Source organism: Hordeum vulgare, chromosome 4H, assembly GCF_904849725.1.
Source record: "Hordeum vulgare subsp. vulgare chromosome 4H, MorexV3_pseudomolecules_assembly, whole genome shotgun sequence".
NCBI classification, from domain to species: Eukaryota; Viridiplantae; Streptophyta; class Magnoliopsida; order Poales; family Poaceae; genus Hordeum; species Hordeum vulgare.
This window is the reverse complement of record NC_058521.1, coordinates 550,268,939-550,293,744: the sequence shown is the minus strand read 5'-3', so window position 1 is coordinate 550,293,744 and position 24,806 is coordinate 550,268,939. Positions and strand designations below refer to the sequence as shown.

The following is a 24,806-nucleotide window of genomic DNA, read 5'->3' as shown; positions in this document are numbered from 1 at the left end:
GTCCACGCACCCGCTCCGCTCTCCTCCTCTCCGTCTCATATCAATTAGGTGGACGCCGGCAGCCGGGAAAACCCTAGCTAAACCCCAGCCCCCAATCCCCATTCGCCAGAGATAACCGGCGGGCGGCGGCGAGGATGAGGAAGAAGGTGGACGAGCGCATCCGCACGCTGATCGAGAATGGCGTGCGGCAGCGGCAGCGGTCCATGTTCATCATCGTCGGCGACAAGTCGCGCGACCAGATCGTCAACCTCAACTACATGCTGGCCAAGTCCCGCGTCAAGTCGCGCCCCTCCGTGCTCTGGTGCTACCGCAACAAGCTCGAGATCAGCAGCCACAGGAAGAAGCGCGCCAAGCAGATCAAGAAGCTCATGCAGCGCGGGCTCATGGACCCCGAGAAGGCCGACCCCTTCTCCCTCTTCCTCGAGACCTCCGACATCACCTACTGCATGTACAAGGACTCGGAGAGGGTCCTCGGCAACACGTTTGGCATGTGCATACTGCAGGTATGGGATAGCTTCACAGGCTGCTGATGAATGTTGCTGCTCTGCCTGGAACTAACTGTGTGTTTGCTCTCTGCAGGACTTCGAGGCGCTGACGCCCAACCTTCTGGCCAGGACCATTGAGACCGTTGAGGGCGGTGGTTTGGTCATCCTGCTGCTCTCTTCGCTCTCCTCGCTGACCAGTCTCTACACGATGGTCATGGTGAGCTCAGTTTTCTGTTGCACGTTCATTTGCTATTGCTTTTCACCATAGCTGATTCAATTTTGTGAGCAAACAAGGATAAATTTGGATTCAATGCTGTTGATTAGCTTATTTGTTTCCGCCCTATCCTGCTAAGGTAAAGTAAACTTACACGGGCCTTATGCTAACAGGACGTTCACGAAAGGTTCCGAACAGAGTCTCATACCCAGGCAGCCACAAGGTTCAACGAGCGGTTCTTATTGTCCATAGCGTCATGCAAATCATGTATTGTGATGGATGACGAACTCAACATTTTGCCTATATCATCTCACATGAAATTTATACAACCAGTTACAAAGAATGAGGTATGAAGTTCAGCTGGTGAAATTATGCATTTCTTGAAGATTCTAGTTGTGCCTATTTGGTCATCTGAGACATGCATATTTTATTATCACCATGTGTTTAGGATTCTGAGGGATTGTCTGAAAGGGAACGAGAGTTGAAAGACCTAAAAGATCAGTTCCGTGAAGACTTCCCGGTTGGCCCTTTAATCGGAAAGTGTTGCACAATGGATCAGGTACAATTTGCCTCTTACCCTGTCCAAAATTTCCTTTGTTATGTTTTTTTTGTTGTTGTCATAAACTCAAACTGAAAAACAATATACGCAGGGTAAAGCTGTTATCAATTTCCTAGATTCTATTTTGGACAAGTCCCTTAGGAGCACGGTTGCCTTGCTTGCTGCTCGTGGACGTGGGAAATCAGCTGCCCTTGGTCTTGCTATTGCTGGAGCCATCGCAGCTGGGTAAAGCTTAACTCAGTAGTGTTATTTATGTTTTTCATTTCATGTGTTCCTCTTGTTGAGGCTAATGATTTGTCTTTGTAGGTATTCAAATATATTTGTCACCGCTCCAAGTCCTGAGAACTTAAATACACTATTTGATTTTGTCTGCAAAGGAATAAATGCAATGGAGTACAAGGTATATGTCTAATATTTTGTTTTGTTGTTAAAGTTTAAATATATGTTATGTGAACACATCTGTGCTGTATTCCCCCCTTTCAGGAGCATTTGCATTATGATGTAGTGAAGAGTTCAGATCCAAATCTCAGGAAAGCAATAATACAAATAAACGTCCATAAGCAACATCGTCAAACAATCCAGGTGATAAATCATTAAAATTACTACTTGGTTGCTACCAGCCTACCAATTCCTGGTCCTTCTGGGATGTTTAGCTTTTAAAATTTAACTTCATAGTGAATTGGTGAAGAAGAGGGCAGGCCTGGCAAAGTGGTGAATTCCTCCCCACTTGTGCAAAGAGGTCCTGTGTTCGAACCAGCTACTCTGCATTGCACTTCGCAGGGGTAAGACTAGGTTCCTATAATCCCTCCCCAGAACCCACCTTGTGTGGGAGCTTCTATGCACTGGGTCTGTCCTTTAGTGAATTGGTGAAGGACTTCAGCGTCTAATGTTGAAACTTGAAAGGGATCCTTTAGCTTCCTGCTTCCCTCGAAAACCTTGCAAGTTAAATTTCTTCAGCAAGAACTTAAAAGCCTTTGGTTCCTTTAAGATAAACCTTACACAGTTATGCCCTCGACAATGGTGGCAACTAGTTGGATTATTTACTTATCAAGATTCTGCTATTCCTGAGAACCATAATTCATCTTTGCTTGATGATGTACAGATGAAAACATGGTATTGATTGAGTTATCTCCTTTAGTAGATTGATATTCAATAATCAAACACTTGAAGAGCCATCGAGGATTGGAACCCTATAGCCTTGCTAGGTGCTATAATGACTATTGCTTAATTCTTATTAAGTGTCTACTCATATCTATTAATCTATAGCTGTACTAATAAAAATGCAAGTTAGGTTTGATCCAAACTATCTCTCCATCCAAAAGCTCAGATCTGTAGATGAGAAATTAAGCTTACATTTATGCCTTACTCTTGTACTCCCTCTGTCCCAAACTAAGTGTCTCGGACTTGGTACAACTTTGTACTAAATCCAAGACACTTATTTTAGGATGGAGGGAGTAATAATTACCCTTAATTTCATCTGATTTCAAATCGTCTCCAAAAACTAATTTAACTGGGGCTCATTCAATGCAGAAATGGTTTGGAAAGGGAGGGATGTAGACACTTGCGTTTGTGATTATTTGGTAGCTTAATTTTTAACTACATGTAATATGTTAGAGAAATACATGTGAATTTCTTGAAGTTGAAATGTAAACTGTTGATGAGGTTTTGCATCATGCAATGTTTTTTTACCATACCAATGCTTTGGCACTGGACTTAACTATCTCCATAAGTGCTGGAGGGTGATCAATATTGCACGTGTAATGCGCGATGTTGTGATTATATTCTTATAAGGTCTATTGATGAAATTGCATTACACGTGCAATATTGCTGGTGATGTAAAATTGATCATATGCAAGCATGTCATCTAATATGTATAATTGATTTTAGAAGGGTATTATTCATGACCTAAATCTTGAACACTCATATTGATGATTCCTTAGTGTGACATAAGGTCATGTTATGTCAAAGCTTACTTTTTCTGGGTAATTAGTTTGGTGGTTTGTATCCTTTTTTGCATGTGACTTGTCTTTTCTGTAGTTCATGCACCATCATTTGGCCAATTTTTTTTATTATGTTAGTGCTTTCTGGGCTAGTCCCTTGTAAATTCGAATGTCTCACAGTCCGTCCATGGAATTTCCATGTGCTTAGTTATGGCCTCATAGGTCCAGCTTACCTGCGCCCAACCCTGGAATTTTTGATATCCTACTTGTTTGTAGACATATTTTGTACTGTTGAACATCACTTTGCTTAGCATCGGTGAATTGGTTCTAAAGTTTCTAATGATTGCAGTATTTGAAACCACATGATCATGGAAAGCTTTCTCAAGTTGAGCTTCTTGTTATCGATGAAGCTGCCGCTATTCCGTTGCCAATTGTTAAAGCCTTACTTGGCCCATATCTTGTTTTCCTATCTTCCACTGTCAACGGGTATGATTGCTTTCAGTTACTAATGCTCTATAACCATAAATTATGGGGGTGATCATTCTGGATATTTCTGTTAAAGGTATGAAGGGACAGGCCGATCCTTGTCTTTGAAACTCCTCCAGCAGTTAGAATCCCAAAGCCAGCCATCAGCTTCAAGTGATGGACCAAGTTCCAGTAAGAGTCGGCTTACTCTCATCTTAAAATGAGTTGTCCACATTTCAAAGAACCTTCTGCATATTTGGATGCTTTACACATGCCTTTTGCTTTATTTTGGCTTGTAGGCAGGCTGTTTAAAAAGATTGAATTGAATGAATCCATTAGGTATGCCTCTGGTGACCCTATTGAAACCTGGCTTAATGAGTTACTTTGTTTGGATCTTGCAAACTCCATTCCAAATATCAGTAGGTATGTCATGTTGTTTCTTGTGGTGTTGTACATCTATTTTCTTGTACCGCTGTATGTTTAGCAAACAAACCTGGTTTTCTTCAGGCTACCTCATCCAGAACACTGCCAGCTGTATTATGTCAACCGGGACACACTTTTCTCATATCACAAGGAGAGTGAGGTATTTTTACAGGTATGAACTAAAAATGTTATGTGTTCCTTGTAATTCTGTGCATTAACATAGATATCTAAGTATACCTGCATTACATGTCTCTAAATCGATATTTATTCTGCGTACTTGATATTTCAGCGGATGATGGCACTTTATGTTGCTTCTCACTACAAAAATTCACCCAATGACTTGCAATTAATGGCTGATGCACCCGCACATCACCTTTTTGTACTGCTTGGTAGGGACCAAGTTGTTCTGTGACCTCACCTCTTTATTATAGTAACATTATTACTCTATACTAACACATATTCTGTATCTTTTAGGCCCAGTTAATGAGTCCGAAAACCAGCTCCCGGATATTTTGTGCGTGATTCAGGTTTGGATACTTTATCCTGATTATCTTTGGATTATCTTATATTGAATTTTTCTCTCGACGATTGCCATTGGGTAGTTTTATCTTAAACTGGTATCCTATTTTAGCTTTGTGTCTAATGGGGATCGCGTGTGTTTGAACAAAATATCCTACAGTACCTTAGTTTTGTAGTTGAGCAAACTGGAATTTTTCTGTTGACTGTTGAAGTGTTAAATCACTGCCTGCACATACTAGACATAAACAGTACATATTTCGTACCTGAAATCATGTACCCTTTATAAGTTATTCTGTTTTTTACTTAATTGGAGCGTTAACAAGCTAGATGGCGCAATGAGCATAGTAATGATTTCTTCCTATTACTGTTGTATGCCGCAGATGCACAACACACTGTAAATATAAATCAGACATATCTGGATCAGATTTTTGTACCGTTTGATTTGACCTAACTTAAATATATTTCTTTTTTACTTTCAATTTTATTTTTCTTCTAATATTATGCTGTACTGCTTCACAGCTTTATTTCATTTCTGTCAAAAATTATAGCTATTGTCTTACTTGACCTAATTGGTTTTGTGCTACTGATTAAACTCACGATTCAAGGTCTGTTTGTATTCCTATACCTTCTGCGTTCACGGCATGGACAATCCACTTAGTTCATCTAGCAATTGAGATTAGATCATACTAGATGGTGTATACACACAATCTCAGCATTTTAAGTTGTTGAGCTTGTTTGGAATTTTCAGGTTTGCCTGGAAGGACAAATATCTCGAAAATCAGCTATCAGAAGCCTAAATGAGGGCCATGCACCTTCCGGTGATCAAATTCCATGGAAGTTTTGTGAACAATTTCAAGACAATGTATTTCCCAGTCTATCAGGAGCGCGAATAGTACGAATCGCTGTTCATCCAAGTGCCCTGAGGGTATGCTTTTTTGCCTCTATTGGATGTGATTCAGTACCTATGTTAATGTCACTCCATGTTAATGTCTGAAAAACACCACTCATTTGTTTTAATGTTCTCTTTTTTAACGCAGCTTGGGTATGGTTCTGCTGCTGTTAAACTTTTATCAAGGTTATATACACTACTCTTTTTCTTACTACATCTATGCGTTTATCAGTTGATGCTCTTGCAGTTTCTTTTAAGTTTAATTTGATGATTAATTAGGCTGTTGTTATTCTCAAGAAAGGAAATGGGGCATATATTCTGTAGTTGCTTCTTTGCTCAGTACCATCCCAAACAATAGATCACATATTCTGCCCCAGTGTCTCTGTTAGTGGTTTTAATGTCCTTTTTGCTGTTGTTGGCGTTTGGCTTGCTTCCACGTGGGCTTGACTTGTGTGCACTTAATAGTAGGCTAGTAATATCATTTTGTGATGGAGAGAGTAATGGCAGGCCCATATTGTCGAGATGGACTTTGTCTCCTGCATCGTGCAGAAACAGTGTAGATCGAAGGGAGCAGACTTGGCTCACCCTGGATCATGAGGCAAAGATGCTGCTCGCGAGAGCGGATGACAGCGTTCAGTGGCTGTAGTGTGATTGCTCCCTTGGAAATGAATGTAGATAAAACAGCAGGCGTATCTCACTCCTCACTGTCATTCACTGAACCTTGATCTCTGGCATTCTTGTGCCATGCGATCTAGCCCAGCAATGTGGCACCTAGCTTGTTGTAATGTGGGAACTCATCACCCCCTCCACGGTGCAGTGGCAGTGACCCATGTTAGGAAAGCGCTGCCAGCCCCGAAAGTGCAGCAACGCACAGCTCAGGAGGTGGTTACGTATGTGTCAGCCTTGTCCTCGCTCCTAGTGATGGGTGTGGTGTACGTTCTACCAGTATTTCAGAAAATTGCCATGTCAGAGGAGTATATTGTTTTTTAGCGCTAAACTGCAGGTGGGCCCTGACAGTAGTCAGAGGTGTGCACTGCCCTGATACTTTGAGTATGCCTGGATCTGCGTACTGCTTGTATTGGAGAAACTCTTATTTTCTCAGTCAATACTTCTGGGATACTCCCGAATACCTCTATGACGTGTCTAACCCTAATCCTCTTCTTCAGTTTGGGGAACAATCTTTTCTCACCATACCCATCGCACTCAGTGAAAGCCCACACAGTGTAGAGCCCCCCTCTGTTGCGCCCGATCTGAGCACCACCGCTGCTCCCTCCCAAATCCCAGATCTTAGCGGAGCTGAAAGCCCACAGTATAGAGCCCCTCTCTGTTGCGCCCGGAGCACCACCACTGCTCCCTCCCAAATCCCAGATCTTAGCGGAGCTGCTCCCATCAGTGAGTCCCCCACTTTTCTTATTACCCTCACCATCTCTTCTCCCTTCTTCTGGTCGGACAGGCTAGTTAGTGGTAGTAGTTCTGCAGTTGGAAGATCTAGCTCAAAATGCAGGAGCACTAGAGGAGCCTCCATATGACAAAGAAAACCAGAAAACACAAGGGTGTTCATCTACTTCTTAATTTATTCTGTATGTAAAAATGTATCTCCGTATCAGGTCGTATGGCAACCTTTTTGTCTGGCATAGGTTAGATTGGACAACCCGGGAACCTAGGGTGGAAAATGTAATGGTAATAACATTCCCATAAATGTTGTTGTTTGGAGTGGTGCTGGCAAGAGACACCTTTCATGTAGTATTTGCATAGCATGATTTTCCCTAGTAGCTAGTTCATGTCAAACTAGAGGAGCCTTCATAGCACAAGGGTAGTATTTGCATAGCATATTATTGGTTTGTTTTAAAGTTATTTAAGCTTAATCTATTCCCAGTTTATATTGACAAATACATATTATTGGTTTGTTTTGAAGTTATTATCAAGGAGAAATGCCAGTATTTAAGCTTAATCTATTCCCAGTTTATATTGACAAATACATATTATTGGTTTGTTTTAAAGTTATTATCAAGGAGAAATGACAGTATTTAAAGATGCGGAGGAAGTTGAAGAGCCTGATGTTACAATTTCTGAAGCTGCAGAGAAGGTAACTTGTGGATAAATCTTTGTGTGGCAGCTGGATGTTCACTTATTATAATATACATGGTTCTGCTTCGGTATTTTGTACTTCAAACAAAATTAACCTGATATGAATTTGTGCAAGTTTTATATGTATTTGGTTATGTAAGAATTAAGGATTTTTATAACCTTGTTTGCTTAATTACAGCTGCCGTTATTGTATGGCTTCTGCTCCTCCTCAACTCTGTATACTCAAGTTTTGTATATGTTCTTGCAGGCTTCTCTGCTAGAAGAGAGCATAAAGCCTAGGGCAAATCTTCCACCACTCCTTGTTAATCTTGAGGATCGTCGTCCTGAAAAGCTCCATTACCTTGGTGTATCTTTCGGGTTGACACAAGAGCTTTTCCGGTTTTGGAGGAAGCACAGTTTCTATCCATTCTATGTGGGCCAGATTCCAGTAATGATCTTATCTGATTGCCCCATGGACTACTTTGTTACCCTGTTCTATTTATGGCGTGCATTAATTTGCTATTTCTGTTTCCTAGAGTGCTGTTACTGGCGAGCATACCTGTATGGCATTGAGTCCCTTAAATAGTGATGATATCAAAGCTGGTGATTCAATTCAACTTGGATTTTTGGAGCCATTTTATAAAGGTATTGCCTGAGAGTTCTTGTTACAGTTTGTAGTACGAGGCCATTTGAACTGCAGCTTCTTGAGTGATAACTGTATACATAAAATCAAATAGAAGGTGAATTGATTAGGACCAGTTCTTTTGTAGCTTATTTTGGGTTGTGGAAATAAGCCGGCCCCATACCCCAGCTTATTCTGGAAGCCCAAACTGAATTTTTATTTTAGAAGCCTACTATTTGACCTTTAATTAGTAGGCTTCTAAAATAAAATTTTAGTTTGGGCTTCTACAATAAGCTGGGTAGGGGGCAGCTTATTTCCACAGCTCCAAATAAGCTACAAAAGTAGTCTTTTTTTTGCCTTAGCTGATCGATGCACAAGGTAGTATTGCTTGCTTCTGTTACACATCATGCTTTTGCTTTAGAAACACGCTTTTGGTGCACTAGCTAACTTTGAAAGCAATATGTTCAGATTTCAGACAGAGGTTCAGGCGGCTTTTGGGAACATCTTTCCGGCATCTCAACTTTAAGCTTGCAATGAGGTATTTTTTCATAGCAAAAAACCTTCATATTGTTCAGCAAAATACACGTGTTTGTCTAATAATATTTTTTGGTTATGTTTTTAGTGTCCTGGCTTCAAAAATAGATTTTTCACACTACGAACCTTCAGAACATGATACCAATATTACATTGAAGTTATTGAGAGATGTATTATCGCCACATGACATGAAGCGACTAGAAGCATATTCAAACAACTTGGTCGATTATCATCTGGTAAGAACTTGATGAAATAAATTGAGCATCTCTGTTATGAATACAGTTTTCACAATATGTTTCCCTTGAAAGACTGTAAAATCTCTACTGCCTGTTGTTATTGACCTCACTGACCCTCAGAACCTTAAACAACATCTGGCAGTTTTCCCTTTATACCCGCGCTGCAAATCATGGCTCCCTAATGTGCCTGGTTGTAATTCTTATCTATATAACTGTTGCCTTCTAGCTATACAGTTTTGAGCTTTGGTGGTTTTATCTGAGGTTATCTTCTTTTCTTCTTGCTTAGTCTATTCTAACTCCTGAAATGCGTGTCTCCAATGAAACTGGAAAACTTTTCCTGTATGCCGAGTGAATCTCCTCTGTAAACCTATATATAGCTATATGTGGAGGACACCTTTCCAATTTGAGTATTTTTGTTTTGTAGATCTTGGATCTTGTCCCTATCCTAGCACATGAGTACTTCTCAGAAAAGCTTCCTGTAACCCTACATGGTGCCCAAGCTTCAGTTTTGTTCTGTATGGGTCTGCAGGACAAAGACATTGGCGCTACAAAGGTTAGCTCAAGTTGATTCCATGCAAACACAATCTTTTTGAAGTTGACATCAAACAGGTCGGCAGTTCTGATGTTTTTTGTGTTGGCAGGAAGAGCTTGGCATAGAAAGGGAACAAGTTCTATCTAATTTCATCAAGACAATGAAGAAGTTGTACGGTTACCTTAATAACACTGCAGGAAAAGAAATTGAAGCAACCTTACCGAGACTTAAGGAAGTAAGTAAAAAGAAATTATTTTCTTGTCAGTTTAATTTTTGAATGTACTCTTCGGATTTTGGTAGCCTACCCAACTTGTTTGGGACTAAAGGCTTTGTTGTTGTTGTTGTACTCTTTGGATTTTGTTTTTTGCGCCATATTATAATGTTGAGCATGCAGAGCAAAGTTCGTGATTTATTTTCACATAAAAAACTGAGCACGTCCTTTACTTTGGAATAGGTTTTTACCAACTTCATTGTTTGACCTGTTTGTGCTATGTTTTTGTTGTATTCAGATTGAAGCCCCACTTAGCAGATCAATGGATGAAGACCTTGACGAAGCAGCTCAGGAAGTGAAGGTGAGATTTCAGAGATACAGTACCACATTGTTAAATTATGATGCAGGATGACTGATAAATGTTGCTGTGGGCCTGATATAGGAAAAAAGAAGAGTCGCGGATGAAGCAGCTGTGGACCCAAAGTTATTGCAGAAGTACGCGATTAAAGGAGATGACCTTGAGATTGAGAAAGCTCTGCAGAATGAGAAATTGTCTGCAAGCGGCGTTATCAGTGTAAAATCCAGCAAAACAAGTGCTGACAAGAAAGAGAAGCACAGGGAAAGCAAAAAATCAAAAAGGAAAGGACAAGATAGTGGTGGTAGATCGGAGAAGAAGAAGAATAGGACTTGAAGCTGCCACTTGGAATTGAGATGGTCTGATCCTGGTATTTTGAAATCGCCAGAGAAGCCTCTCCAAAGCCTCTCTAGTAGAAGGGGTAAGAGGGAGGCAGAGGTTGCCAAACAGGCTATAATTTGTAGAATCTCCCTGACAAACCTCTCCAAAACCCTATGGCACAACCATGCCTCAATTTTGTTGTACCATTTGCTTCATTAGAATACTGGCCAATTGGAATTGCAACGATGATTTTGATGTATCGCCTGTCTTGTTGGAATATGCTTTCGCAGTTCTCTAGACTGTACAGCATTTTATTTTGTTGGGAAATTTGTTGATTAAAGTGATGGACATCTGAAAATACCGACAACGTTTATATAAAGATCCTAAAAGGAACAAAACGCAGATGCTTGGGGTCACGGCCTCCTCCTGTCTGTTTGCATCATGATCTGTGCCATATGCGTCTGCAACTACATGCTGACATTATAGACGAATAAAGCACCGATGCGATGTAATCAAACAAGGTAGTCCTGCTATAGCATTTCCATGTCTATAATTACTGGGGAACCCAGATTTTAATTATGCACACAATCGTCATTCACAAGGAAGACTTGCACGGCTTGCACCCGTTTTTCACCAGACTACTAACGGTGCGTTCGTCGTTCACCGCCGACCGGAACATCCACAGGCAAATGTTATTCGCACGCATTTCAGTAGGTCTGTAGGTGCTACCAACAACCAGCACACTGGTAGATGCTCATCACTTTTATTTATACGCTTGAAGCAAGCACAGACACAAGCCAGATTACTCGTAGCATTCCCACAGAGCGGGTTGAGCATTCCAGGGCGCCATCCATCTTGCGGTTGCTGTCCAGGCACGCTGCCACGGCCTCGCCCACCGTGAGGAAGATCCATTCTTCCCCGACCCCGTCGACGAGCCGCGCCAGCTTCATCTTGTGGATGGCCTGCCATCCCGGGCTGGCGATGGCCATCTGCACATGAACATGCACATGCTTGTTTTGTTAGTTCGAGCACATGACACAAAGGCATTGTGGATCTGTATATTTTTCTCTATAAACTAGTAGAACAAACTAGAGTTTAGCATCTTATTTGCTGGTGTATCTTGTGTTTCATGTACATCAATGATCTAGGGAATATTAGTGCGTACTATGCATGACGCTTATCATGTATTCATGTAGACAAATATTAATTCTATCTGAATTTGGAGTTTGCTAACCACTTATGCGGTTATGCCATATGGTACATGTCATTTATCTGATTTGGTGGTTCTCGATAGACCAAAGTGTAGTAGTCTAGTTTGCGGTGTGCCCAGGCTTTGTGAATTTGCTAGCTCCGCCACTGGATGTGGCCAGACGATCAGATCCACCCCGGGGCGCCCTCCGCTCAGCCCCTATTTTCTTTAACCACCGGATGTAATACTGGACTCCAAAGGATTTCAAATTTCTTCCAAGTTTATCCTAGACTCACAATTCGTTCACTCTCCAACTGAGACTTCACTTTGGACTTTCACGGCCTCGATGAAAGTAACGTGCAAGAATGTATGAAAATATTGTGGTGGAATTATTTGTTTATAATGGACTGTGATAGAGCTGCTAGTGGAAACACTGTCAACATTTCAAGGTCAGAACTCAAACTGTTGATGATTTGATGACATGAGTGAGAATTGTGATGCCAACATTCTGGAATGGAGAAGCAGACAACACTTGCTTTCTCTATAGCCGGATCTATTTATTGCCTCGAAGCATCTCCGTCAAGCGCAATGAACTACGTTTGGCTCTTGAGTGGACAGGTGACAATCCGCAAAAAAGGGGGAAATAAGTTAGATAGGATTCATCGTAACCATAGGATGATAACATATGTAGTTATAGAATGGTTGCATCACTTTGTGCCTCTAATTAACATTGTTGGTGTTTGTACGTACCAGATAGACAACAAGTGAAGAATCTGCAAATGATAAACATTACATACCACCGATACTTCTCAGCCTACAAAGTAATGAAGGAACATTTAGGAGGAGCTCTATGTTTTACTAATAGAGAAGAAATAGGAACCTATATTCAAGCTTACCGAAAAAGGTTCCCCCCCGCTTTATATCCAAAGCAACCAACACCGTACATAGAACATTGCTGGGGCGAGCAGCACATCAAGCCCCCCCCCCCCCCCCCCCCAACACCGCCGTGGTCGCTGACCGGACACGACAACAAGGCATATCAGGCCACCACTGGCCCAGCCATGCCCGAAACGGGCCCGGTAAGCCTTGTTGGCCATGCTGTAGCAGATTGGCGACAGCGCCGCCAGCACCCAGTCGCTCGTCGCAGCTCCCGAAAGTTCCGCCGCAGACTCGCTTCATCGTTGGCCCGCCCAGGCCTGGATGGGCTCCGAAAGGCCCGAATATGGACCGGGTGGCCGCCACTAGGTCGCGCCGCAGCATCACCCTGCCGCTAACTACGCCGCCGCCGCCCAGCCGTTCGTCCACGCCGCACTGTGGAGCCCGACCGCCACACGGACCGTCGCCGCCTAGGAACACCCCCGATGCAGCTCCGCCCCGCGCCGGAGAGCCATCGGGAGGGGAAGGTCAGGGGCCGTCGCCACCAGCGACCCCGGGGCCAGGCCGCCCGCGGGTGCCAGCGACGGCGGCGGAGAGGAGAGGGAGAGGGGGGCTGGAGGAAGGGGAGGCTGGCCGTGTCCGGTTGCGGCGACGCGAGAGAGAGGAGAGGGCTATATTCAAGCTTACAAGGATTTGAATCCACGTGTTAGGATTGTATATACACTCATCCATCCAAGTGACCTGGCCACCTGAGATCACTTCCTGTAAGCAATTTATATGCAAAAAGATTTTTTGAGTGGCTGCAACTAGCTGGAAACTTGGCACATTTAGTGGTTCTTTGTTTCGGTATAAGTCAATAAGTTGACATATCTCCCCTAATAATAAACCACGGATCGCTTCTGCCGTACGTCGCGGCTGTTTTGCAAAAAAGTCCTTTTGCTTTTGGCTATTCAACCCGCGGTCCCTCTTTAAGTGGTATCTGAGAAAACGTTTCAGTTTTGCAAATTAACCCTGAAAAAAGGGATTCCTACTTGAGACCAAATCAAGCTCAGATCTAGAGTTAGACCAGAATGGGAACAGAAAATCAGGAACGCTGCGAGTCCCCACCTCTTGAAGCAGGCGAGCAGCTCGTCGACCTGGGCGGCGTCGACGTCGGCGAGCACCTCCCCGTCCCCGCCTTCCACCTCCCCGGCGGGCCTCTCCCCGGCCTGCGGCGCGGAGCCGGTGCGGTCGAGCATCTGGGAGCGCGGGGCGGGGCGGTAGAGGAAGAGGTCGTAGAGGAACCTGCTCTGCGGCGTGAGCAGCGCGGCGTACCGCGGCGGCGGGGCCCGCGCGGGCGCGTTGGGCGTGGGCGCGTATCGCTGCGGCTGGGACGAGGCGGGGGCGCCCTGGGAGAGGAACGAGTTGGTGAGGAGTGAGTTGAGGAACCGCGCCGCCTCGGGGCCCCGGAACCGGACCACGGCGCGCGACGCCAGGCGGGTCGCCAGCACGCCCGGGTCCGTCGGCAGGCCCGCGTGGAGGGGCCGGTGGCCGCGCGGCAGCAGGCGGTGGGCGAGCTGCAGCATGGGGAGGGAGGAGATGGGGACCGGTGGCGCTGGGGTGCGGGTTTGGCGATCGGGGTTTGGGGGCAAATCTGAGGGGTCGGGTCACGGCGTTTTTTGGGGGTGGAGGCGGCGGCGGCGGCGGCGGTGGTGAGGTGGGGGACGCGTGGGGAGGGACGTGGCGGGAGCGCGACCGGTGCGTGCGCTCTTGCATTGCGTAGAGATGTGTAGACGATGGGTGTCGTGTGCCCGGCACAGTGAAAATAAAAAAAATGGTAAACACATAAAGAGTTATCTCCCCTATTTTTTTAATAATAAAGCAAATAGGGATTCTGGTCGTCCGACATGTCATTTTTGCAAAAAAAAAGTTCCTGACATTTTATGTATTCAACCCGCACTCCTTTTTTAAGTAAAGAAAACGAAAAACGGTTCGCTCGGTCTGGTATATATAAAGTGCCACCTCTATTTCAGCACAGTCATGTACTTACTGTAGTGGTCGACGCACCGCCAGCTATCTGCAGAGACCTGAGTTTGAGTCCAGGCCGGCCTGTTTTTTGTTTCCTATTGCTTCATTTTTTTTAAAATTCAAATGGTTTTAAAACATTCATATCTTTAAAATCCTAACTCCAAATCTAACATGTTATATATATGAAAATCGTTCAGAAAAAAGTGAAGATTTCAAATATGCTATTATTTTATATGTTACTTTCCTGTTTTTCTTTTCCTATTGCTTCATTTTTTATGTAAATTCAAATGTTTTTCAAACATTCATATCTTTTAAATCCTAACTTCAAATCTAACATGTTATATATGAAAATCGCTCAAAAAAAATTAAAATTGGTCACGTAATTTTCAAAATTCATATTTAAAAACCTGTGTCCCCGGCCGTTTTAGCATATTAGTAGTCCAAATGGCTATAACTCAACCCTTTTACCCCATAATCCTCGATTCAATCACACATAAGCTTATTTTGTTATTTTTTCTATTAAGCATGTATTTTTTATATTAATAAAACAAAGAACTGTGGGGGCGCTTTTAAGGGTTGTTGTTTCACGCACAAATTTAAATATATGACACACAAATTTTAAAACAGAGTGAGTACTTAAAATGAAAATATATGGAACACTGGTGAGCATAATAAAAGGTGTTGATAACCTATCGAGGTATTTAACGTGCTTCATAAATTAAGGTGGTCTTTTTTTCCTCTCCGAAGAGCATATACGAAAACCGTAAGAGTCTAAAGATTTTTTATTCAGTTGTAACACATGTACGTGTGACATACTGAGACAAGAAAGAAGGGAAATAGCTATAGTCATAAGACATGTAACAATGTCTCCCGTTGCAACGCATGGACATTTGTGCTAGTACCGATTAAACGAAACAACAGGCACCCCGTGCGACCAACCAACAACATCTTTTTTCCAGTGTCATTCCTTTTTTGCCAGAGGGTCCGGAAGGGGCATTATACAACCCCAAAGGCCCGAGACAACCCAGATCTGAATGCACAGCAAAGATGCATATATAGGTGGATCATACGACACACAAAGATCGTTGAGTTGGCACGTTGGAGAAAAAGTTATGCAGACGCAACTTGAAGCCAAGGTGGTGTGTCCACTCGCTGTTGAATCAATATTGCTAGGCTTGACACGTTCCTTTCACACCTTAACTGGATCCAAGGCCAAGGGTCAACCCCAAAAACTCAGGCGAGAAGCATGTGCGAAACGGGCTCAGTCTTCAGTGACCTTCAGAATGTCGTTTCTTGTGTAAAGTTGCTTAAATCAAGTGAGTAGGCCTCTCCGGTCCACGGTCCACTGTTCATTTCAACAACCGCACCAGCTGCTGCACTCCCGTTCCTATGGAACTCAATTGGGAGGAAGAGAAAGGCGCGGCGAGCAATAATGCTACATGTACATAAATTTACAGGGATTTATAGGCATATGGATTTTAATTGGAGGTTAAGAGGGATGAGGCCCCACCCGTTGAAAATCGAGGGAAGGGGGGACGTTAGTTAGAAAGAAAAAAATCCTAGTCAGCGTGTAACCGTTTGTAACTTTTTGTAGGTTTATCATTTTTGCTTCAAAGACTGCACGGACAACTAGTCTTAGACATGTAAACCGGACTAAACTCTAACAACTTAAATCAATAACTTCTCTGTATACACGACCAAGTGGTAATCCTAACAGAAATACTACTGGTAACACGTATACAACTAGAACATCAACTAGACTAAGACAAGATCACTCCCTAATCTTTGACTTTTATCTTCTGCTCTTCTCCGGTCTTGGCTCGTTGAAGATTCATTCCTTGTTGACTCATCCATCTCGCACCAGGACAAGTCAAATTGATAGGCTTCATTGATCGCAACAATCTCTCTCCAATTTCAACTTGACGAATTTATGGATCGCCTCAAATATGCCTTGGACTACCCAACCTTGCTAGTAACACGTGGAATACACCACCCGTTGGACTTCACCATCCATCCTAGCGAAATACATGTCGACTCCTTGTGGATCGCACCACCTCGTGGACTACACCGCCCACTCTCCAGCCTCATATAGAGACATGGTCTCATTGGAGAGACTCACCTTCACTGGTTTACCGCCCCCACATACTGAACTTGATCCTCTCGAGACAAACAAACGACCTGGAAGCTTCATCTTCAATTGATTCTCAGAGAGACGAGCACTTGGACATGTCGACTCCGACAAGACGACGACAACCGACCGACCAACCGTGCAAAACCCGCACGACTCCTTGACTTCCTCGGACAACGCGATAGAACGTGTGAACTCACATGACTCCTTGACTCATATATCTCCCGTAGACAACGATCTTGACGACATACTGGCACCACACCCCGGCACCACCGCTCCCGTCAACTATCTCCTCCCACCGCCTTGATGACCACAGCCTGACGTCTTCCTCCTTGTCGATCCGCCGAACGACAATCGGATGATCCTTCTAATGGCGGCACCATCAGCGACTTCATGGCTCGCCCCAAGGCACTAGTAGGTCGCCACCCCGGGGCAAGCACGGCTTAAATCGACCTTGCTCTAATACCAATTGTTGGAACTCTGTCCACCGGATCGTTCACGTCAAATCACGACGAACACGTGCATACAAAATCATGTAGCCAAGGGCCCTTGTTGTGCCCTAATTCTTCCCTCTTTATTTTTTGTTTTCTCAACTCACGGTACAAAACTTCACGACTTGTTATGTATATATAAGCTAGCTACCCCAACCTATCAAGCCGACTCCAGCCTAGACTCCAAAGACTGCACGGACAACTAGTACTTAGACATGTAAACGGACTAAACTCTAACAACTTAAACCAATAACTCCTCTATATACACAGCCAAGTGGTAATCCTAGCAGGAATACTACTACTAACACGTATACAACTAGGACATCAACTAGACCAAGACAAGATTACCTAACAAGGTCGTCCTTTTAGCATGACAACAACAACAATGGCGTAAATGATCTGTAATCCATCAGCGAAGAGAGCGTGTTTCTAGGGAGATGGATGCGCGAATGGTGGAAACGTCTGATCCTTCGTGGGGACGTGTTGCATTTTATATAGCAGGGTTGCGAGGGCTGATCACGCGTACAAGTTGTTGGAGAGGTACATCTCGGAGGAGAAGAAATATAAGAGATAAAATACTTGGTTACAACCGAAATAAAGATAAGTTGCGGCTATCTATCTCCAGGTCTATCTCCTAACCGAAAATAAAGATAAATTGCGGCTATCTATCTCTAGGTCTATCTCCTAACCGAAAATATCTCTATTTAACACCCTCCCATAATCATAACTTCATCAACTTGAGATTATACTTGAAGTCTTCAAACTGTCTTGTAGCCAACGGTTTTGTGAATCCATCTGTAATTTGATCTCTGGAATGCACAAACCTGATTTCGAGTTGCTTCTTGGCGACTCTTACTCTCACAAAGTGAAAATCTATTTCAATGTGCTTTGTTCTGGTATGAAAAACTAGATTAGCAGATAAGTAAGTAGCACCAAAATTATCACACCATAAGCATGGGGGTTGAGTACTTTTCACAGCAAGTTCTTTCAGCATGGACTGTAACCATATGATCTCAACTGTGGCATTAGCTAATGCCTTGTATTCTGCCTCTGTGCTGGATTTGGAGACAGTGGCTTGTTTCCTTGCACACCACGATATTAAGTTAGGTCCAAAAATACTGCAAAACCACTTGTTGAACGCTTGTCATCCAGGCAGCCCGCCCAATCAGAATCTCAGAAGGCACTAACAAGTGTGGAGGGTGACTTATTGAAAGTGAGACGAACACTAAGAGTATTTTTGGTATATCTAACTATACGCTTTGCGGCAGTCCAATGAACTATGGTGGGTGCATGAAGAAACTGACAAACTTTGTTAATAGTAAAGGAAATATCAGGTCGAGTAAGTGTCAAATACTGAAGTGCACTTACAAGACTTCTGTATTTTGTGCTGTCATCTGAGCTCAAAGGTTGCCCTTATGTAAGAGACAATTTTTCTGAACTTGATAGGGAGTGGGTGAGGGTTTACAACCTTGTAAGCGAGCCTTTTTTACCAAATCAGCTGCATACTTTTCCTGGAAGAGATGAGGTCCATCCTCATGTTTCTTAACTTCAATCCCTAGGAAATAGTGCAAGTCTCCAAGATCCTTGAGAGCAAATTCTGCACTTAGATCTTTCAAAAGTCCTGTAACGGCCTCATCGGATGAAGTGGTGACAATGATGTCATCAACATATATGAGAACAAATATGCATGTGTTGTGTTCATTATAGATAAACAATGAGGTGTCAGACTTAGAAGGAACAAAACCAAGTGCTTGCATCTTGTGACTGAGACGTGACTACCATGCCCTTGGAGCTTGCTTCAACCCATATAGTAACTTATCAAGTTTGCACACATGAGAGGGTGCATTTTTGTTTACAAACTCAGGAGGTTGCTTCATGTGCACTTCCTCTTCCAGAACGTCACGGAGAAACGCATTCTGCACATCTAGCTGTGTGAAACTCTAACCCCTGGAAACAAAATAAACAAAACAAGACGGATGGTGCCAACTTTTACAACATGGCTGATGGTGTCCTCATAGTCTATCCCATATCGTTGTTTAAAACCTTTTGCGACAAATCTAGCCTTGTAGCGATCAATGGTTCCATCAAATTTTCTTTTGATCCTATATACCCACTTGCAGTCTATGAGATTTTTACCTTGCTATGGAGGAACGAGAGGCCACGTTTTATTTTTCTGTTGTGCCATAAATTCTTCATTCGTAGCCTTCTTACGCCTTTCATCGCCGAGGGCTTCGTCAAGCATGTGGGGTTCACCAGGTTCACCTATAGAATAGACCATACCATATTTGGTTATGTGTTTGTAATTAACAGGTTGTGTTACCCCTCTCTATAGATGTGTACGAGGTGGAGGCAGAGAATCTGAAGGTGGTGGCATAGACGATCCCATGACAGGATCCAAAGCAGCAGCGGCAGCGGGTGCCACCTGAGTTTGATCTTCTGTGATAGTTGATGAAGGCGCCATGGCAATAATGGTAACATAAGATATCGTACCGCCAGCCCCATCATTGCGGCATAATGATGGGGCCCGGCCAGGTTCAGCGTAAGACCCCGCGTCTGTCGAGCGACGGATGTCACGCCGCTTGTAGTAGATCAGTTGGGATGGGAGACTAGGCACGACGTTTTCAGTAGCATGCCACCGAGTGGCTGCTTCTGATCAACGAGGGGTTGGGTAAGCGCTATCACCAACCGCAAAGTGCCGCATGTAGAGCTTGGAGGTGTCCCCGGTTGCACGCCCGACAGCACATGGCGAAGCATGGGGCGCGGAGTCCGGTGGAGATACGCCCAGCCCGCCTGACGTATCTGCGCACACAAATCCCGGTGGATATGCAGCTGGTGAACCTCGCTGCAGGAATCCCAAGGAGGATTTGCTTCCCTTGCCATAGCACATGAAATATGGCTCTAATGAGCTCAATTTTCCATGGTATTGACTGTTGTTTTCTGCATGGTCTGCATGTGCATCATCACAAAGCTCATGCATAGTGGTGATAGGGTTAGTCAACATATGATTATAACAATTATTTTACCCTCGATCAATCCCGGATAGATGAGATGGTGAAAGTACAATTTCTTGGCGAAGGAGTTCTCCCGCATTAGGGTGAAGGTCGGAAAAAGGAAATTTGGTTTCATCAAAGATGACGTCACGAGAGATGTAGACTCGGCCAGAAGAAACATCAAGACATTTTACACCCTTGTGTTGAGCACTATACCCGAGAAAAACACACTGTTTTGAGCGGACCATGAGTTTGCGATTGTTGTATGGACGGAGATTGGGCCAACAAGCGCAGCCAAAAACTCGTAAAGACTTGTAGTCTAGTTTGATGTGGAGAAGCCTTTCAGTGGGTGTTTCATTATTTATGACTTGACTAGGGAGCATGTTAATGATGTGGACGGTTGTAAGAAAGGCCTCATCCCAGAACTTAAGAGGCATGGAGGCACCAGCTAGGAGAGCTAGACCAACCTCAACGATGTGTCTATGCGTGCATTCAGCAGAACCGTTTTGTTAGTGAGCATGGGGACATGACACATGATGAGATATGCCAAGATTTTGGAAGAATGAATTTAACTTTTCGTATTCCCCTCCCAATCAGATTGGACGACAATAATTTTGTGATCAAACTTCCGTTCAACAAGTGCTTGGAAGGTTTGAAACACTTGAAAAACTTCGGATTGAGAAGATAGATCTAGGAAAAATTGCTATAGTCATCAATGAAACTTACATAATTAATAGGTGTATCTACCAACAGAACTAGGGGTAGGACCCCAAGCATCATGAAAGATTAATTGCAGTGGATGAGTAGACACACTAGTAGAAATAGGATAAGACAATTGGTGACATTTGGCTCTTTGGCAAGAATCACAAATAGTTTCAACATTGCGCTCACCAAAAAAAACAGGAGCTTATTTTTCCTAAGCAAGAGCTCAACTAAAGAAAAAGATGCATGTCCTAAACGATCGTGCCACCGTGTTGATGAAAGTTTGACAACGCCATAAGCTTTTTTATTGAATCCCCGAGACTCTGGAAGCAACGGGTAAAGCCCTAGAACACATCTACCTTGATATAATATTTTCTTCGTGGCGTGATCCTTTATCAAAAAGAAAAAAAAGAATGAAACTCAAGGAAGACATGATTGTCAATAGCAATTCTATGAAGGGAGAGTAGATTTTTATGGGCGCTAGGAACATGCAAAATTGTCCTAATGTGAATTTTACGATGAGGGTTATGAATAACTGGTTGACCAATGTGACGTATCCTCATACCTGCACCACTTGCTGTGTGAATCTGATCCTTGTCGTGGTACTTCTCATGGAGGGTCATCTTCTCGAGCTTGCCGGCAAGATGGTTGGTAGCCCCACTGTCAAGGTACCAGTTGGTGTCAACGCCGTAGGAACCATCAGCAGCGGCTGCAACCTTCTCTTCATCATCGGTGGAGGCCTCATCCTCATCGAAGCGGTACCAATAGTCTTTGGCCATGTGCCATGGTTTGCCGCAGATTTGGTAGCGCACAACATCCGAGCGAGACTTGTTTGTCCCGCCGCAGTGCCCTGTGTTGTTGGAGGAGGAAGAGCGACCACCGCGAGGATTGGATCCATAGGAGGGGTCGTCGCCCTAGCTTGCCCTTGGAGCAACCACGGTAGCGAGAGGAGGAGCCACCACGATCGTGGGTCGCGGCATTGGCAGAGGACTTGGAACCACCCGATCCATGACACATGGCCATTCTCTGATCAAAGTTACTGAGCATGGAAAAAAGTTCATCGAGGGAAACAAGGGTGACGCGAGCGTCGAGAGCCGAGACAAGGGGTTGATAGTCCATGTCAAGGCCGTGGAGGATGTAGGAGATAAGCTCGTCATCGGGGATGGGCTTGCCGGCGGCCGCCAGCTCGTCAGCGAGGCCGTGCATGTGGGTGAAGAAGGTAGGCACCGATTGCGTGCCCTTCTGCGTGCCCACCACGGCTGTGCTGATGTTGTTGACACGACTCATTGACTGAGACGAGAACATGCCGACGAGCGTCGTCCAGAGTGCATGCGCCGTGGTGATCGCGGTCACCTGGACGAGCACCTCTTTGGAGAGGTTGTTCAGCAGGTAGCCTAGGACTGATTGGTTCTCCCGGACCCAAATTGTGTGGAGAGGGTTGGGCTGAGAGGATTCCTTCCCATCTTTATCTTTGATGGTGAGGAACTTGGCTGGATCCGGTGATGTGCCGTCGATGTAGCCGAAGACACCCGCTCCCCTTAGCTGTGGCGTGATCTGCGCGCGCCAGAGGATGAAGTTGGTGCGGGTTAGCCTATCCATGACTTGGCCATTGAGGTTTGGCTGGGAGACGCTGGAGGAAGACATGGCTGGAGGTTTTCGCTAGATGGTTTGCAAGAGGATCACTCTGATCACTATGCGCGAATGGCAGAAACGTCTTACCCTTCGTGGGGGGCGTGTTGCGTGTTATATAGCAGGGTTGCGAGGCCTGATCACATGTACAAGTTGTTGGAGAGGAACATCTTGAAGGAGAAGAAATACAAGAGATAAGATACTTGGTGACAACCAAAGTAAAGATAAGCTATGGTTGTCTATCTCTAGGTCTATCTCCTAACTGAAAATATCTCTGTTTAACAATGGAAAACAAACCTGGTGGCCTAAATGGCGGACTCTCGAGGCATGTCGATCGTCCTCCACCGTGGTCTGGACGTTTGCAGGACTGTGGCCCGTTGCAGCCTCAATCTCTCCTCGTTCGCTGCAGCGGTCACCGCTAGCCATCGATCTCTCCTTCCTTGTTGGTCCGCACCCCGAACGCGAGGTGGCTAAATTCACTATTTTTACACTTTAGCATCGTTTGTACAAAAGTTTTCCGGATGTGACCTTTTTCCTGTCACCATTGTCTTTGGCGGTAGGGTAATACAACCTACCACCAAGGTCTATGGCGGTATGACTTACCAACGCAGTCACGTCCCTTCGGTGCAAAAAAAACCTACCTCCATAGTTTGTGGCGGTACGATGTGTTACCCTACAACCACTGTCTATGATGGTAGGATCCTGCATGCAATTATATCCGCCATAAAGTATGGCGGTAGGGTCTTTTATTTTTGCACCGAACGAACATGACGGTGTAAGTAAGTCCTACCGCCATAGGCCTTGGTGGTAGGGTGTGTTACCCTACTGCCAAAGACAATGACGGTAGGAAAAAGATCAGATACATTTTTTTACACATAGGTCAGATCATGCTAAACTAACGACAAAGGGTCAAAATGGTGAATTTGTCGACGCAAGGTTGGCGCGGTCGGTCACATAACATCACATCATATCATCGATGGCATCACACCAGCAATGCGACCGCAAGGGCATGCTGACAGCATGGGAGTTAATGTCGCTCGTATCGATTACTAGTATTACAAATCGCCTACAGAGCAACAATCACACACTTTTGGTTAGCTCCCACGACTTCCCCTATCTGCGCCGCTAGTACGACCGCTGCCCCACCCATCCCAGCACCCCAGGTCGCTCCCCATGTCGAGTGTTCCCAAATCCTATCAGGATCTAGCTTATAATTTAAATATCAAGAATACAAAGTGGCTCAATTTCAGAGGAATTAGGAAACTCAAGCTAGGGTTTTATTACAAGGAAAGGGGAAAGTAGGTTCAGCTCGCCACCCACGGCTAGGGTTTACACCCAGTATAAATTATCATGCCCCCAAATGAGAGAGAGGAGATGGCTTTATAGCCATTACACCACGGTGAAAAAAGAGAAAGAAAAGGCAACGAGCACGTGGTTGCGCCCGAAAGTGAAGAGATGTAGTTGATGCATTCATCACCGTCAGATCAAAGATAGACGACTAGAAGCGATGTAGCCTGGCGAACCATTATCTTTTGTTGTGAGCCGTTGGATGCAAGATCTTTGGTCTTATGCAAAAAAAGGGGAAATACAACAACTCTGTCTAAATGCCCTGACAGTACCCCCGATTGAGATTGAGCTTGTCCTCAAGCTTGAAATGCAGGAAAACCCTTTTGAATGAAGTTGAGTCTTCCCACATAGCCTCCTCCACTAGCATATTCTCCCATCTTACTAACCAGCAAACCACATGAATGATGATGTTGCCTTGTGACCTTGGAATTAACTTTCACTAAATATTTCTTTTGGTTCCATCTTAATAAAAGCATCAGCTCCAATCAGTGGTAATTGCGTCGAAGGTACTACTTCTAGACCAATGTGCTTCTTGAGTTGGCTGAGATGAAACGTACTATGTAGTTGGCAGCCTTCAGGAAGCAATAACTTGTAAGCATGCTTGCCAATTTGTTGGATCACCCTGAAAGGACCATAAAATTTAGAGTGTAGCTTCAGGTGCCTGTGTAAGCTGAGGGATGTGTGCTTATATGGCCGTAACTTCAAGTAAACCATATCTCCCACTGAGAATTCTCTCTCCTATCTCTTTTTGTCAGCATAATGCTTCATTCTAGCTTGTGCTTTGATCAAGTTCTGCTTAATAACTTCCACTGCCAATTCCCTATTCTACAGCATATTTTCCCTTTCCTACCAAATAGTATCTGACAATGTTGATTCAACTATCATTGGAGGAGGAAGTCCATACAATGCCTGAAATGGTGTCATCTGTAGTGATGTATGGAAACAAGTATTATACCACCACTCTCCTAAAGCTAGCCACCCATGGCACTTCTTTGGTTGCTAAAAACACACGCACCTCAAATAATTCTTTAAACACTGATTGACTCTTTTAGTCCGGCCATCAGACTGAGGGTGG

The 24,806-nt window shown here is 44.2% G+C and overlaps 1 protein-coding gene across 1 annotated transcript; it reads left to right on the top strand.

Moving 5' to 3' along the window:
• The first annotated feature begins 1 nt into the window (after window position 1).
• Window positions 2-10,669, top strand: LOC123449440 (RNA cytidine acetyltransferase 1-like). The gene is made up of 24 exons (XM_045126671.1): window positions 2-503; window positions 580-702; window positions 873-1,046; window positions 1,148-1,258; window positions 1,350-1,483; window positions 1,565-1,658; window positions 1,742-1,840; window positions 3,548-3,684; window positions 3,761-3,855; window positions 3,963-4,086; window positions 4,171-4,258; window positions 4,376-4,475; window positions 4,561-4,613; window positions 5,354-5,530; window positions 5,643-5,680; window positions 7,496-7,580; window positions 7,830-8,009; window positions 8,098-8,206; window positions 8,652-8,721; window positions 8,806-8,953; window positions 9,378-9,506; window positions 9,595-9,720; window positions 9,995-10,057; window positions 10,139-10,669. The coding sequence occupies exons 1-24, from the start codon at window positions 135-137 to the stop codon at window positions 10,385-10,387; spliced, it is 3,075 nt and encodes a 1,024-aa protein (XP_044982606.1). The 5' UTR covers window positions 2-134; the 3' UTR covers window positions 10,388-10,669.
• Window positions 10,670-24,806: the final 14,137 nt, after the last annotated feature.

What these genes read in the sequence shown, in the direction of transcription:
- LOC123449440 (XM_045126671.1), top strand. Translation starts at nt 135, where the DNA reads ATGAGGAAGAAGGTGGACGAGCGCATCCGCACGCTGATCGAGAATGGC. An exon ending in GTCTCTACACGATGGTCATG is followed by an intron (nt 703 to 872) that starts GTGAGCTCAGTT and finishes TTATGCTAACAG; the next exon opens with GACGTTCACGAAAGGTTCCG. An exon ending in ATATTTTGTGCGTGATTCAG is followed by an intron (nt 4,614 to 5,353) that starts GTTTGGATACTT and finishes TGGAATTTTCAG; the next exon opens with GTTTGCCTGGAAGGACAAAT.